We start from the raw sequence: 17,994 nt of genomic DNA on the forward strand, positions 1-17,994 counted from the left end.
TTCAGCCGGGTCCCATAATCAACTATCTAACCAAACTTGACTTGAAGTGTCAAGGATACACTATAAAAATAATAGTAATAAAAAATCGGAATTGGTTGGCGTGCATATTTAAGACTTACCTATAGGATTTTCTGACAGATACCACTGTCCTAAATGGACCAAATTAAAATGGGACCCCGCGGGAAGCACTAGCTTCCAAATTAAATTGGTTCACTCCAGTCAGGGTAGTTGAATTAATAACTTTCAGTGATAAAAAAATATATACTTTTAACCATTTTATGTACATTCTGAATGGAAGGTAATTATCAGTATGTACTTAGGTATCAGTTATAATATTTAATAAAATTGTTGCGGATCTCTGCGCCTCATTGTCTTTTGCCCTTGTGCCGCTGCGCCACGACGGTCTCATATTTATATTTATTATAAAAAAACAAAAATATTATATTAATTATTTATTCCACTCATCACAAATACAAATGTTGACTCTCGTACAACCCTTACCTAATTAAATAGAGTTACTATGTTTATATAGAAATTGTATAAAACGTAAGAAAAATATTGTGATGTCCTCGACTAAATAAATGGCGGAGATACTAGGAGATTACTCATTATAATTTTTTTATTAAATATTAGAAAATATAATTTTGTACAAATATTAAAATGTCACTTTAATAATGCTAATATAATAAAAATCTTCAAAAACGACTTTTCCATTATATTTCAGTAATTTCTTCTAGTATTAAATTTAAAAAAAAATGCACTAGTAATTGTCTTATATAAAATGACATATGGCACACATCCATGGTCATTGAAAGTATACATATTATCTATACAACTGTCTACTCAAAATACAGGCACAAGATAAAAATGTATACAAAAGTTAAAATAAAAAAAGAATTATTGACACTATTGCAATTTTTTATTAATTTTCCCTTATTTTGCAATATTATCAAAAATATTTTTCGTAACACACAACTGTCACCTTTTAACCTAATAACCTTAAAATGTAATTTATATACATTAATAATACATATCACTTTAATCGTTGATATACAATATTAATTAAATTTTTGAATTAATTCATTTATTTATTGCACTTTTTGTATAAATCTTTAAGTAAAATACAAAAATAAAAAGGTAAATTAGAAAACATTAACAAAACTATAACGATATTCTGTGATACAATATACAATAATTTAATTTCCAATACATTTTTTTTTTCAATTTTCATTATTTATTTCATTTAATTGTGTCTCATTTAATAATTCAATAATTGTCATGGCAAGATAACTTACCTACTTAGTAAAGAAGTTAGGGTATTCATATATTTTTTTACAAAGAAGGCTATTTATTTACATTTTCAATTCATATATAAATGCTATAATAACATACATAAATGCTTCAAGTTCATGAAAACGCTTAGAAAGTTTATTTAAAAACAACAGATATAAATATGGTGTACAAAAATATTTTGAATATAATTTATTATTTACATGGGTATAATGTAAACTTTATTTCAATTTTGATTATTAACATGTCGTATTTATAATAGTACAAAATAGATAATATTTGGTCCCAAAAGTTAATTATTAATAAACTATTGTGCTTCCAATCCAGAATCGAGGAAGTCTTTTATATGAAGAGGCACCGCTCGAGGAAATATTCTGAACATCTGTAAAGTCATAAATTGACGTCATTTTATCAGTGTATAAATAATGTGGTAGTGAGTTCGATTTTGTATTAGAACTGACTTTAAAAAAACATACTTTTTGAATACAAGGTAATCTTTCCAACTGTATCGTAATTTAAATTGAATGTAGACTAATTTTCTATTAAATGGTTTTCAGTTTCATTTTCAATTTGAATCTATTTGTATAAACGTCTACTAATATATTCTAGATTACTAGAACAATGAAATTATTCACAATTGTCTTTAAATCGGGTAAGTACTATATTTAAAATTCATAAAAAAACTAAACAAAACTATTAATTGTTCTATTATTAGACATATAAGTGAATTTCATATTGTATTTTTTGAGTTTAGAAGACCTTTGTTTCGCAGCTGCGTAGAGTCTAACTATATCGACACTGATCTGAGTACTGATTATATCGACAGTTGTGGGTTCCCAAAAATAATGATTTTTATCTTTCCGAAATCGCCTAAACGATTTATTTACATTTGTCACCTTTCTGTTTTGCCAACCTTCCCTTAACATCAAGTATTTCAATCGGCTTATAAAAACAAAAAAAAGCGATTTTAAAGAATGTTGTTCGATAAAATTATTTTTTACATAAAATTTTGTTTGATTCCACTTATGATAAAAAGCATTTTCAATGATCTTACCTGATTTATATAATAAAGGTTGCTAGGTATTGTAATTTCTGTGTATTCCCTTCTGACCGCATCTACGATGTTTTCGACGGCTTCTTGGGGGGAAAGGATCTTCATTAGAGACGGGAATTTTATTTTGGGATTCTTGCAAAGGCCGGTGTCCACGATGTATGGACATATGCAGGTTAGTTTAATCTAAAAAAAAAAATTAATTAGAAATCTACACTAACACTATAAAATTACGGATTTTTGTTTGGTTGAACGCCCTAATAAGATCTAACGGACTAGACAGTACTCCATTTTCCGTCCAATTTTCGTGTGAAATATTTTTTTGTCAGTCATTGTATTTTTAGTTGCAGCTGGTGAATATTATAAGTGTTAAAACTAATACCAAAACAAGAAGTACTTACTCCACTAAAATCTCTCGGGTCCTCCCTCAGTTCCTCGTGTATGGCCTCCATTATGCCTCTTACTGCGAATTTAGTACCACAATACGGTACTAAGTTACGGAGACCGATCACACCCGCCATTGAGGACATGGCTACTATGTGACCATGGTTTCTTTCCATCATCGCCGGGAGGAAGGCTTGTAGGGTCTAAAAGGTAATTTATTTAATTATGAAAAATGGGTGCGAATTCAAATCTCTGTTGAAGGTAAAATTTAAAGTTTAAATTATACACCTGTTATGCACCTATTATGTGTTTCATCCATCTCTAATATATTAATTCATCGATAACAACCAAATAAATTAGTATAGCAACTAACAGGATGCCTAAAGTCTACAATTGTATTAGACACGGTTGCATTTTTCTACCTTAATTAGATCTTTTAATTATGTTTTATAGCTAGCTATTTATTTTATAAACGCCATTTACATAGAATTAAACTGAAATTTTCCAGATCATTCGATATGTTTTTTATGGTCGATATCAAGCAGTATAAATATTTTATAGGGGATTATAATACTAAGTAGTGGTTAATAAAAGTTATAAGCATTGTGCATAATTATTTAATATAAAAATATATATAAAATAAGATATTAAACTTCAATATAATTGTAGCCGTTATTTTTTGAGTTAAGCTTCACTCTCTGTTCATGAATCTTTTTTACTATTCTTTCATCACTCATTCTCTCGATATTTCCAAAACATGTTTTTCTCACCATTTTGCCCTTAATGTTTCATATATTTTCAGTAAATAGTAATAGATATACTTTTATGTATGTGCAAGTAAAAAATATACCTAAATAAATTAAATTACTTAATTGAAAAATTTAAAAATAATCCGTATATTTTTATGCTACATAAAAATAATTTGTAATGCGTCATTCATAAGACATTTAGTATTTGTAGTCTGTGGGCGTACTTTTAATGACAAGTACTTTTATAAAACATATTCTTAAACTTGTGTAGAGAAACTAGATAAATACCTGTTAATGCATTCTTAGAATAAATAAATAAAAAAAATATAATTAAGTTAATTAATTAAATTACATAATTTACCCATAAATGAGCCAAGCAGTTAACTTCAAATGCTGTCCGTATTTCCTTCTCCCCAGTCTGTAACAACGGCTTGCAAGGCATGATGCCGGCGTTGTTAATCAAAATGGACACATCGCCAACCTCTTTGCGTATTTTATCGGCCATTTCGTTGATGGATGTTCGACTTGTTACGTCGCACCTAATATTTTAAATAATAATGTAATTATGTTTGAAATATATTAATGGGGTCGTCGTGGCCAAGCGGCACAAGAGTGTGACTGTAACGCGACGTTTGTGGGTTCGATCCCCACTCGAGGAAGTAGTGATTCCTTCTCGACGAAATGAATTATTTTCATTTCCTTGCTCTGGTTACGCTCCCGCCACTCAACACGCATTGCCTTAAAAATTGGGTGGTGAACAGGGAAAGTATCTCAAGATCAAGATTCTCTTAAGAACAACACAACAATTAAACAAACAAACACAAACAACAGTTAAACACTAGAAGCGTAAAAACTAACTAAAAACATTAGATTTCTTCATTTTTGTATGTGGACAGACAAGTACCATGATAAATTCTAGTTATTTCACGGAAGAAAACTTAATGATTCAATAAAAGTTAATAAAAAATTAATGCATAGCTATATAAAACTATTCAGGTCAAGACAATAAAGGATTTTCACATCCTATAAATTAGGATATCCGAGTCAATTAAAAGATCGTATTATTATTAAATGTATAGATCATTATATTTAAGTATTTACATTAACTGCCTTGCTTTCACTAGTTGTTGTTTAATCTTAAACTGCCTAAATAATACAGTAATAAACAATATATACTGTATTTATCTTCGTGGGTTTCACAAATTGTCACAGAAATGGCGAAGAAAATCACCATTAGATTTTCATATACAAACTTTTCTAGTTTTTTTTTGTTTGTTGCACCCACTACATCTATATTATTAATATAAGTCGAATCGAAAATCTATTCTTCCTAAACCAATGATTTTTAATAAATTTTCTGTTTATTTGTGCGTTTGTGCACGCTAATCTCAACAACGGTTTAACCGATTTAAATGTAGTTTTCATATTGTATTTTGGCGATTGTTAACTATCATTAACATTTTGTGTTAGTTTTCTTTAAATTCCGCTACGATAATGTTTTTATACGTTTCCTAAACATAGTGTGAAAAATATTTAATAACTCTCTTGCCAAACGCTAATTCTAAGCAATTATTTTTAAGAAGTGGAAATTTGTAAAAATCACCCTACATTGATGTTAATAACATACATAAGCTGTAACAAGCGTGTAAGAACTTCGACGTAGCTTGATGAGAACGTTAGCTTAGTGGTCAGAGGTCGAAGAACAGCGGGTTTAAATCCTACTATATTCAATTTTTATGTTTCCTAAATAAGGAAGTTACTTACTGGTAACTATGCGCTTTTCCTTTGGCCTCTTTAATTAATTCAACTGTCTCTTGATTACCAGTTGGGTTGATATCAACACATACTACAACGCCCCCCAGCTTCGCGAACCTTAGTGCCATTTCTCGGCCCATACCGTGTCCGGCACCTGTTATCTGAGAAAAAAAATATAATTAGCAGGAAAATAAAAATTAAAACTGCATGTTTGTGAGTTTGAAATCCACTCACGGAGAATACCAAGTATTAAAAATATTAATGTTCTCCATACTGGTGACACAAAACATTAAGATATAGTATTTCTTAATAAAAATACCTAATGGTAATAAAAGAACCTAATGGTAAGTAATCACCACCATAGCAAATCCAATGGTTGTTGGTTCATCTCCACTGAAGTGAATAATAACGCCTTGCTGTATGCGAGATAAACCGTGAAGACTAAAAAAGTGACTAAAAAAAGAAATAGTATTTTTTTCTAAATCAACGTCACAGCTTATAAACGGTGTGGTCAAAAGTTGAAGATGAATATTTTCAAATATTTATATTATTACATTTTAATTTAATAAATATTTTTAATGAAATTCTATGAAAGTATGTTCAGACTATAAACTTTATTTGCAAAAGGTAGTTTATACTATCTATAGAAATAGGTCAAGTCTACACAAAAGGCCAAGAATGCTCGCTACGTATGGATCTAGTATTTACAGCTAATTATAATTACTTACATACATTTTAATAAATAATCTTTTTAGAGGCCAGTCGAGGCACAGGGGCACAACCGTGTGACTGTAAGCGTCATAGGTTAGGGTTCTATTCCCATTCAAGCAAATTAAATATTTAATATTTTAATTTTTTCTAATATTCATCAAGTCATTTCTGCACCATATGAGCAATATATAGATTAGAATTTGGAGAGTATCATTGAAAAGGGTCTTTTAGATTATAATTAAATTAGTATTTCATATAGGTGATGTATAGAAAAATTATACATACCAATATTATCTCTCCTTTAACGCTCTTAGGTTCGGGAGGCACGAAGAACTTGTAAATATAGTACATCCATGTCGCATACATTTTCACGAAGAGAACGATAACTTCGAGTGCCAACATTGCTCCTTGATAAATCTTCATACCGATGCCTTGTTCGTCGGTCCTGTAGAAAAAATGCAATTTAAATAAAAATATAATAATGAAACATGTAATTTTAAATAATTTATGTATATTAAATACTTAATATGATATTTTTTATCTTGCTCTCTAATTTTGGAATTCTCGCAGTAAATTACAATATTGTGTATTAAAAAACGTATAATACTTGAGTCGGGTCAACGACTGATATGGCCACAGTAGGCAGAGGGAACCTAGTGTTAAAACATTCCGTTCGCCACTTTCGTATATTTAACGATATTAAACTTATAAAGTTTATGATGTAAAGCACTACATTTAACTTATTGACACCAGATAACCTTTCGTTCGTAGACATGGCATAATATCAACAATGTTAAGTAATAATTAGTCTCCTGATTTATGCATAATATTAGAAAGATAATATTGCAACTTTTACTAGAATGGGCGATGAGTTGTGGCCGCCTTGAAGTTGGCATTTCTGATTTTTTGCGAATTGCACAGTAACTCCAGTCTTTCTTTAAGTAAAATATACACGCAGACAAAACCGTGCTTATATATGTACAATAAGATTGAAATAAATAATGCAATTAGTTCATGTCATGCTCACAACGATATTTTCTATAAAATTTTCCTGTCCAGTCCTCTACTGCACCAATCAACTTAATAGGCACGTAGCAAATTGCTTTAAATCATCCACTCACTGTACTATGTCGAATGACAGTTGTTACAAATCTTTGTACAATTGTTATCTTTTTATATAATAAAAGCATAGAAAATACGATTCTGCACATGAAAGATATAGTAAATAAATTTTTATTGAAAAGAAAAACCGACTTCTAACAACGAACTAAAAAGAGAAAAATAATTATACAAAGATTTTATAATTTTGAAGTCAGTGTCAAGTAAAACAAACAGGTTTAGTAATTAGATATTGTAGTAAAGGTGTTGTAGCATTAGTCTGACTACGACTTCAAAATTATAAAATCTTTGTATAATTATTTTCTTCAAATAAAAAAAAAAAATATCAAAATCGGTTCACCCAGTCAAAAGTTATGAGGTAACAAACATAAAAAAAACAGTTGAATTGACTTCCTTTTCTTATAGAAGTCGGTTAAAAAAACGTCAGTTAACATAAATAACGGAGTGAAACTAAAAAAAAGCATATATCTAATATATTTTATATATATATTTTGCTGTTCTGGTTACTAGCAATATTTTCTTAGAACTATACCATAGAACAAAGCGATACAAATGTTTTATTATTATATCATAAATATATAGACTTCAAATGATATTAAATAATACGATACTTTGTACGCGTCATGCGTAGGATTGTTAGACGCGATACTACTCACAATGAGCCAAATGGTGTCTGCGGTATATGATTAGATAATAAACTTTTTGTTTAACAATTACAACGCTGTTTAGACTTAAAATATATGGGTAATCAAAATTTCTGTTATAAGTATACGCAAGGCATGAGACACTAAAATAGATATTCTGAGTTTATCTATTTCCATTTATATATTTGACTCTTAGAAATGAGAAATTAAAAATTTATCCAACTTTTTTATTTCAGCTATTAGGGTAGGCAGTGTTAAGATACTGCGTTCCCCACTTTCAATTCCCCACTTTCGATTACCCAAAGCGAAAAATTTAAAATAAAAATCTATTTCTCGGAAAGTCTAACTTATTTATTTTTAGTTAAATTGTATTTAAAAATACTATTATAGATACCAAAGTTTGTATGTACATTCAATATTCATATAATCTAAGTTCATTGTCCACTACTACGTGGCCAACAATTAATTTTGTTCCGGGTTGTTGAGCATAAATTATATATGAATTTTTCTGCCAATTAAAGACAAGGTCGGATGTCCTTAAATAGAATTACTTGTTATTATGTAATAATTCTTGCAAACATTTAGTGATACTTTATAACCAAATCAAATAATAATTCCAGTACCAAACTGAACTCTGTGTAAGCAGATTGAACGTTGTGTAAGACACTCGCTGGGTCACGCACCACCAAATCTTAGAGCCATTGCGTGTTGGGGTGCGGAAGTTAACGCCGCGCTTTATCTTGCTAGCAGAGCGAGGAAACGAAAATAGTTCTTTGCTACGAGTGAGAATCGAGCTCATAACCATCGCGCTTGTAATCAGATGCTTCGCCGTTGCACCACTATAGCTTCAACTCAGTTCATTATTATATATTGTATCCTAATCTCCTCAACTGGACTTTTAGCACCAAGTTTAATTTCTGTCAATTATATTTTTTGACGGATTAAAAAATAAATTTTAAAGTCTGTTCCAAACGATCATTAAGTCATTATTGGTAATGTACATTTTAGTCATATTGACTGGCCAATCAGTGCTCTGACTGCGTAGTCAAGTATGCTATTTCAAAGATTATAGGTTCGATTTGGATGTATTTATGTATATACTTAAAAAGTATACATACATATGTTTACTACTTCCAATAACCTAATCCATGATAACCAGGTTAGGCTAGTCTGGCAAATCTAACATTCTATAGAATACAATTCGTTTGAATACAGTATAAAAAATCATTACATGTTATTTATTATATTGCTTGATTTTTTATATATTCTATAAAAAAATATAATTCTATAACTGCATCTACGTCATAAATGGATTGAGTTTTTCCCTGCATAATTGCGATCTTGATATAAATTACGTCGAGTTAAGTGATTAAAATGCTTTTATCTGTAAGTACTTATATTATAAAACAATTATTATAAAGTGGTAAGAGAGGTAAGGGGAGACCGCGGTTGACCTTCGAAAACAGTATCAAAGATAATGGAGGAAGGCATGAAGGCAACGTAAAAAGCATGAGAACTCCGGGGGGTATCTATGAAGAACTTGGTGACAGTGAACGAGGTGAAAGAGACGTGCAGAGACCGTAGAGACCGAGACCAACCGTACCGTTTTCCCTGACTACCGTGAAGCTAACTACGCGTGAAGCTAAATATAAATAAAATATATAAATATAGTTTGTTTAGTTGAACGCGCTAACTGTAACAACTGCTGATTAGAATAGATTTTTTTCTGTGTTGGATAGCACGGAACGCTTAAGCCGATCGCAATTGTTGTTATATGACGTCAATCCTTTACATGTAACCCATTGAACCTGCGGTCAGATTTATCTAGGGCACTTAGAATTTGTCCATGTGGTCGAATTCTCAGGTATAATATAATAATAAAATAATATTGTCGTAGTATTGTAAAAATGTCAAAAACAGATTAAACAATCTAATATCTCTTAGAAAGATTACAAATTCGTTTGTAGTCGTGATATAGAGGAAAACTGGAAATGTACACGGTAAAGAAACGTGTGGACGGTAAAGAATATCAAGAGTTAAATAACTGGTTCATCAGGTTGTGACTTGTGTGTCACAATCTGATAAACCAGTACACACTTTAGCCAAATCTGGTTGAACTGGTTCTTATGATTGCTCTCGGTTGTCTTGAACGATTACGCTTATTATGGCCATGAAAATAGAAACAAACAAACTTTAGAATTAGTTAAAAATTATTTTATTAATAAAATTAAAACGTTTCTAGCAAATCTGTTGGCCCACGACCGCGTATTGCACTCACCTTCACATTGACACACATATTACGATAGGCGTATACGAGTAGAGGTACAGTGAAACGGTGACGTTATGCAATTTCATATGTACGTATGCATATGTATGCATGTACTTACTATTTTTTTAACAGAGGAATGCATATGTATGCATGCACTTACTATTTGTTAACAGATGAATGCATATAAATGCATGCACTTGCAAACAGATGAATGCTAACTAAATTAAAAGATGAATACGACTTACGATGTAGGTACGTACAACTTATGAGTTCAAATTCGAAATACAAGACGACGAGTACAAGATCAACGAGAACAAAGTAGGTATTTTATTCTGATCTCGTACTATATGAGTGCGTGAATATATGGTAAAAAATATATGCGTGAGTCATAGGTATGTATAACAAACTAAATAACTTCCTTTTCTTACAGAAGTCGGTTAAAAATATTATATATATTACATTGTGATATTTAAATGTAAGACTTCTAGAAATAACTATGTAATTTATTAAATTGTACAAGCATTGTTATATATTGTTAATAGATGAAATACAATATCCGTATTTTCATGAAACTGCCACATTTAACATTATTTTGTTACATATTAAATACCATCGTTGTGCAGTGGTCTTAAAATTAGCGGAGAGGAGAGAACGGAGTGTCTTAACTCCATGTCCTCTTTGCCGTCCCTGTAAACGTGTAATGGGCAAAGCGAATTAGCAAGAGTAACTAACCAGGACAAGTTACTAATAAACGAATTCAATTATAAATATAACCGAATGCGTTATTTTGAGATTAAAATATAATTATGCTTTAAAAGGTCTGTCTATGTTGTCTAACATAACCACTTTACTGCTCACGTAAGCCCTGTAGCTTTCTTTAGGGATAAAGTTACGTAAGCCGTTTAGTTAACAGCTTTAATATAATTGAATGCCTGTAATAAAACGAGTAAATATATATGAGGCCAGTCGTGGCGCAGTAAGACAAGTATGTGACTGTAAACGCGACTGGTTGTGGGTTCGATTCCAACTCGATTAAATGAAATGCTTATTAAATTTTTAGTCCTTTGCTAGTGTCGATGCAAAACACGGCGTTGAATTCCGCCGCTCAACACGCAATGCCTCCAGAATTCGGCGTACAGCAAAATTGGGAAAACGTTAAACATTAAAAGTCGGCATAAAAATGTAATAAAAGCACATAAATTATGAAATAAAAATATAATTAATAAAATTGAGTTATGCTCATTATATTTTGTTAAAATACAATTCCAGGTATTACTCACTCTCATTTAGAGATTAGGTACCCATGAGTGAGACCTGCAATTATGAAATGTTTCAAAGAATTTTCTTAATCAATTGCAATATAAAATATGTGATTTCCCTCTTAAATCAATTATCCAGTAGCAATCAATACTAGAAAATCACGCAATATAACATTTTCCATAGATACAATATCTATAGGTACAGCTATACAGATGCTATACAGATTTTCTATTCTATTGTTTAATTAATACAGCATCGTTTTTGAATGCATTGAATGTGAAGAACTCATGTTTTTCTTGGACTTTGTTCGTTATATTACAATTGCAAATTTGATTTTCTCTAAGATCTTTTAGTAGGTATCTTCGTACTTTTTAATTGCTCGGAAGATTAAGAATCTAGTGTTTTAACATAACGTTTCCTTAATTAATATATATTCCAAATGTAAAGTTCACAAGACATTTTTCATTCCACGACATTTTTAAATATACTTTCAAAAAAACAAAAAAAAAACATAAAAATTATTTAATAAACATTTATTGTTTTCTAGAAATTTGTACTTACTCAAAACACAGAACTTTCTTCTTGCCAGATTGTACCATGGACACGTTGAACCACATAACACTAAGCTTAAGTTTAAATACCTGAGACCTATTGAAAACACACTATTTGATATATACAACTATAACGTTGTAGACTCAAGAAGCGTGCGGCGTCTAAGCCAGACTTTCACTAATGCATGTTGCAGGTGCAGTTGCATAATTGGAGGAAGTTTCGTAAAACTGCAGGCGTCCTGCGTGTGTATCCTTCCCTAATTCCGCTAATATCGATATGTATAGTAAGAATTAGTGTTTATTCATGTACGTCTTGCTTTTTTATAAAAAAAATAGTCAATTTTAAGCAATACATTGCTGACTTTAATATGGGATAATCATTTTATTTTGTTGGATGATATATTTACAAACTCAATTAAAATTTGGTACACTCGCATATATACCAGTCTGCACAAACAAATCTGGACAAACAACACTTAACTAACATTCATTAACCTTTCCGTGCTAAGTGCTTTTAATTAATACTGACCGCTGTCAGTAATCCTGTTATTAAAATGAATTATTAAAATCCTGCTAACTCTATTATTAAAGATAATTATAATTAAGAATCTTTAAAAATGGTTGATTCATAAAATATGATTAGTATTCATGCCATGACGCTATCATGGCAGGTTATTGTGCTACTACAACCAAAGGTTATGGTTTCATACACTTATTTAAGGAAATATTTATAATATTTTTATTTTTTGTTATTTTTTATATTATTTTTATTTTTTAAATCCAAAGTAGAGGTAAGTGGATAGAGGTACATAAGTGCGGCAATGGTAAAATAAAGTGACGAAAATGGCCAGAAACTAAGGAGTTGTCAGTCATGGTTATAGCGTGAACCTAAATATAGAGAATCACGTTTAAGTATGTTAATTTAATTTACTACTGTTAAACAACGCTGTTTTTTCTTGCCATTTCGATGTTGCATACAAACGAGTAAATAGGCAATGTTTTTATGAAAACAAGTACTTTTTTAAATATCTTTTGTATCATTATCATTTTAGCAGTAATAATAATCATATGGTTATTTTGTTTTCAATTTGGTTCCCATCGATTTTGAAGAAAATAAATAGAATAAAGTAATGCTATCAGATAGGACAGGAATTATTTTAAATTAAATTAAGAATTTTAAAACACAAAATACAGCAGTGTATATTATGATTTAAAATTAAGTAGAAGAATAAAAAAATGAAAAAGATGATAATAAATACTTATTTGATAACCAAATACAAATCTTAGAATATTATATAAATAAATGCATGAAAATAATAAAAGTAGAATGTGCATCCTTGACATTAAAAAAATACCATTATTTTTTTATAAAAACGTTTAATATTACACATCATATCGTATTTTTTTCTATTTAGAAATGTCAATATTAACATAAGAATACAATCTGATATTGCGAGTGAACGACAAGTATATTTTTCTTTATACAAATAAAGCCTTGTAATGTGGTTTGTGGTATACCCACAATCTACATGCAGTATTCCTTACATTTCTCAATGCATCGGTGTAATCGCACTGTTAAGATTATAGATGTACTGTGGCGTAAGCGACGGCGTAACAGATCATTAGAGACTTGTATGAATGAGCTAAACATATTACGTTCAACGCTAACATACATAATTCGTTCTTATTTTATTGCTAGGTCCTAATATTAATTGTGGGCGCTTCGGAAAAGTGAGAACAAGACAGATGCTCTCGACATGTGATGCTGAAGAAGGATGCTTGTAGAGTCTTGGACTGAAGTCAGAATCGACACGACGACATGAGTTCATCTTCCGAAAATTCGAACTTGCACATTTGAAATGACGACGGCCACGACCGCTCTGTCAAGAGCGAAACGACGAAGAAGAATTTTCCAGATTCAGATTCTGCTTCACGCTGTATCCCGCACGCAGCAGGATAGGCAGAGGGAACGAAGTGTTAAGACACTCCGTTCCCCACTTTCCGCCGAATTCTGGAGGCTTATTGAGTGGCGGAATCTGGCGGTCTTGTTGTAAGTTCAATTCCTTAGGTTACGTATTAGTTTCATTTCCCCGCCTTCTGGTTGCGTTATTTTATTATTGCGGCGTTAGGCTCCACGACTTAAACATTCTCTAACCTGAACAACAGTGGCTCTACATAAAATGTCTTCTATATCTATCCTTTTATATGCAAGAAGTGAATGAACACGTGACCTTCGGTAAGTTACGGCAATCAGTTGCAGTTACGCCACTACAATAGTTATTGTTTATTCAACACTTTTATGGTTATTTTATTACGGTTAAATGTAATTATGGTATTAATTTATGTCGGTAATAGGTATCATATGTTAATTATGTAATGTGAATTGTTTTAATTGAGTATTTTAACAAGTTTCCTCAAAAATGGTAGATCAACATGGGTTGGTTATTGAACTTACTATGATTTTGTAAACAAATTGTACCAATATTACTTTTTTAAAACCGCATAAAAAGTTTACGTAGCGAGATTTGAATCTTGGAAAACATCCAATCGCTTTGACCACTATGCCATAGGAAGAATTTAATATATATTAAATCATTATCTTTACTTTACTCTTTCGCAGCTATCGGTCCAAGATTTATATAAATATAATTAAATATAGAGCGTGCTATGGCTTGTTCCTTTGATACCACATACACACAGTCCACAATTAAAAGAATATTAACATAATATTAACATTTATGTACCTTGCGGCCTCCGTGGTCAAAAAAAAAGTAATAGTTGTGTGTGATACATGGCATATACATATGTATGTATGTATGTACATAATATATACATACATAAATTCCTCAATAAAAAAAAAAAATTCAATTCGAGCCATTTCCTGAGAATAGCACGTTTAACCAAACTAACATATTTAGCTTTCTAATATTAGTAATGGCATAGATTACTGGATTATCTCTGCTGGATTGTATCCTATCTAAAATATCTAAGCTCATATCAAGGTCGTCCATAGTACCCGCATTGTAAAAGCTCTTAATGACAGTTTGCGTGACTACGCACGTCTCGTTACACAAGCGACACGCATCCGACTCACGCGCACGCGATTAACCTTATACGTTTTACGTGTATTGTTTGACATTGACTCCTGTCCTGGACCATATATTTCAAGGTTATTTTTAAACTTCCACGCAGATCAGATAGGATTTGACTTAAGCGTCACCATAAGAAAGGTATTGTATTCTAAACATACCTTTCATTACAGACAAGATAAACATACTACTCCTTTGCATCGCGCAGTTTCGTCGGGTATAAAAGAAGTAGCATCATGCTTTTTCCCGACTAGCAGCTTAAATCACAGATGAAATATGGAAAAAGATTTAGTAATATGATATTTATGTAATGTTTTTCATACATTATTTTTTGTCGTTTTTCTAATTTAATCGCATGGCGAACAATATAAAACACAATAAAGTAGTGAATACTGTCGTGTTTATAGTCTTGAAACTATTCTTATTTATAGAGCTGAGCTGAGAATTGAAAAATATATATTTATTACTTTATTGTTTATACAATTTTATACATTGACTCAAGTCTCAATGGTATCTATTTACTAACATATTTATTTAATTATTAACTTTTATATAGCGGCAAAATTTCAAAAGAAATGCATTAATATACTTTTAGTAGCTTTTATTCGCGGCTTCGCCCCATTTCAACTAAGAGTAGTATTTAATTAACTCCGACCACAGGTATATTGGGTTACAAATATTATTAATTTGAACCAGTATTTCCAGAGATTAGCACGTCCAACCAAACAAACACTTCAGTTTTATAAGATTAGTATAGATAACATTATTTAAATATTTTACAACAACAATAGTAAACTAAGTTTTACAAATTACCCTCTTATCCCTACTTCCTTAAAAAAATACGGAAATATTTTAATAATTAATAACTTTCGATGTCTGACACTTTTAGCCTTGGCTAAAAATGGAGAAACAGTATATTAGCAACAGATGACGAATATTGTGTCATTACAATTATATTAATGTCTAAAGATACGTAAGCATTATGTAGAAGAAAAGCTTAAAGAAATGAAGTAAAAACAACTACCTACTAAAAAAACCGAAAACTCATATTTAATTAACGCATACTTCTTTGTCCACTAGAAATATTTTTCTATTAGCTTTATGTGTATATAAGGATATTATTAGCATAATTTTTCATATAGCTTGCAATCACACCACCACACAATTACATTGATATCCGCGCTACGAGAATTTTTAACTTTGTGTCAACATAAAGAAAAAAGTTTTATTTTCTTTGTCTGATGAATGATGAATGATGAAAAATTATACATTTTATAAGAATTGCATTTTATTTGTACAAAATAATTACTAACGAAAATGTACTAATAATTTTCCTTAAAAAAATACGTGCCGTAAGCTAAATGCATAATTGATGTAAATAGGATTAATATATAATTATAAGTACATAATTAAACCATTTGCTCTAAACAAATAAGTATTCGAGGCCAATCGTGGCGCAGCGGCACATGCGTACGACTGTAAGCAAGTGAGACAGGTTGTGGGTTTGATTCCCCCTCGAAGAAATTATATTTCATTATCCATCCATCCATCCATCCATCAGCCTTTCAACGTCCACTGTTGGACTGTATTTCATTATATATTTCATATTTTCATTTCCTCGCTCTGGTAACGAGGCAAAGACTCTAGATATTTTCCACTTGGTTCCAAGGTTCCCTTTGACTACCTTGCTTTGTGCGACACAGTGTGAAGCTGAAGTAAATAAACATGTTCATTGCTTAAATTCCACATAGAAACAAGTTAATTGAAATTCAATAAAGAATATAAAACTCACCAAGGTGCCTTTGCTAGTATATCGCCATTTTTTTGGACGTTGGTCTCAACAGACGCCATTTTTTTATCTGAAATTAATATAAATTTTCATATTGAAATATGAACATGATAAAAATTACATCGTTGAACTGGTCTGACTGTAAACGAGTTAGTAGTGGACTTGATTTAGACCCAGGGGTGTTTTTTATTTTTAATTCCGTAGTTTTTTTTTAATCAGTAGTTTATAAAATAAAGTGAAAGAGAGTTCTACTACTTAACACGCAAAATCCAGCTCAAAGCTCAAATTCCAGCGGAAAATAGAGAACGAAGATTACATAGTTCTATCTGCCGACCCATGTTATATGTGGGATACAGCGAGAAGCTGAATATAAAACGAATGAATAATATACATTGAATATACGTCTAAATGTGCGTCGTATTTCTTTGTTCGATTTCCACACAGGGCAATGATAGATTAATGACTTACTAACATATTTTAGTTCCAGAAATTTATTTTGAGTATAGTTAGATTTAAGAACCAGATGCATTCTTTAAATTTTACTAAATTTCACTTTAATAATAAAATATTAATTGTAACGCGATGGAACTAACATATGAACGTTATTGATGCCAACTTCGAAGACAAGAAATCGCATATAATGACAATGACTTTTTTTATGTTAAAGTAGATTTTATTGCGTTGAAATGCTTATCAAAAATAAATAAATATTTAAATATGCTGATTAAAGATTGTTAATTTTCTATACTTACATACACTTATGTTAATATAAACGGTACCGATTAATATAAAAAAAATACTTTAATGAAATCACAAATAAATACAGGTTTTTTTATTTTTTATTAATACTCTTAAAAAGCAAAACATGGAAATCTAAATATTTTTTGGAATCAGTTGCACCTAAATCTAAATATAGACTTAACGAAAAGTACACACATATTAATTTTAATACTTCATTTTAAATCTATTTAAGACATATTATAGTGAAAATAATGAAAACATACCTAATTTAGTTATCCAATATCACAGTCAACAGTTTAATTAAAAATGGCGGGAAATCGCACTAGTTCCCGCGTGCAACCAGCGACAGACCGCGAATGACTGGCGTCGCGATGCGTTCAGGAATTGGGTCGTACGGCCGAGGGCTGGCAAATGACCGGTTTTAGTTTATCTCAATAACATTACACATATTTTAATTATGTATATAGATAGATATCTTAAAAGAATAAGAAGGATATTGAAAAAAAAATATTTGTTTATCATCCAAATTAAAATGTAAAAATAAAATTTCAACACTTGATAGTGACCTTGATCGGTAAAAAAAATTAAAGAT

General features: G+C 30.6%; 1 protein-coding gene across 3 annotated transcripts; it reads right to left on the reverse strand.

Annotated features, from left to right (window-relative positions):
• Window positions 1–437: 437 nt before the first annotated feature.
• On the reverse strand, window positions 438–17,806 carry LOC146535424 (epidermal retinol dehydrogenase 2-like). 3 transcript variants are annotated; one of them, XM_085192213.1, is made up of 8 exons: window positions 17,666–17,806; window positions 16,665–16,731; window positions 6,226–6,385; window positions 5,239–5,390; window positions 3,836–4,013; window positions 2,743–2,928; window positions 2,345–2,527; window positions 438–1,672 (listed from the first exon to the last, which is right to left on the reverse strand). In XM_085192213.1, exons 2-8 carry the CDS (start codon window positions 16,721–16,723, stop codon window positions 1,598–1,600), a joined length of 993 nt encoding a protein of 330 aa, XP_085048339.1. In that variant the 5' UTR covers window positions 16,724–16,731; window positions 17,666–17,806; the 3' UTR covers window positions 438–1,597. The 3 variants fall into 3 exon arrangements, with proteins under 3 accessions (XP_085048339.1, XP_085048340.1, XP_085048341.1); XM_085192214.1 differs by lacking the exons at window positions 16,665–16,731; window positions 17,666–17,806 and adding an exon at window positions 11,794–11,974; XM_085192215.1 differs by lacking the exons at window positions 16,665–16,731; window positions 17,666–17,806 and adding an exon at window positions 6,968–7,113.
• Between the last annotated feature and the right edge of the window lie 188 nt (window positions 17,807–17,994).

The sequence above is a fragment of the Heliconius melpomene genome, chromosome 10 (genome assembly GCF_056956725.1).
Source record: "Heliconius melpomene rosina isolate 202511_hmr_F chromosome 10, ASM5695672v1, whole genome shotgun sequence".
Classification (NCBI taxonomy): domain Eukaryota; kingdom Metazoa; phylum Arthropoda; class Insecta; order Lepidoptera; family Nymphalidae; genus Heliconius; species Heliconius melpomene.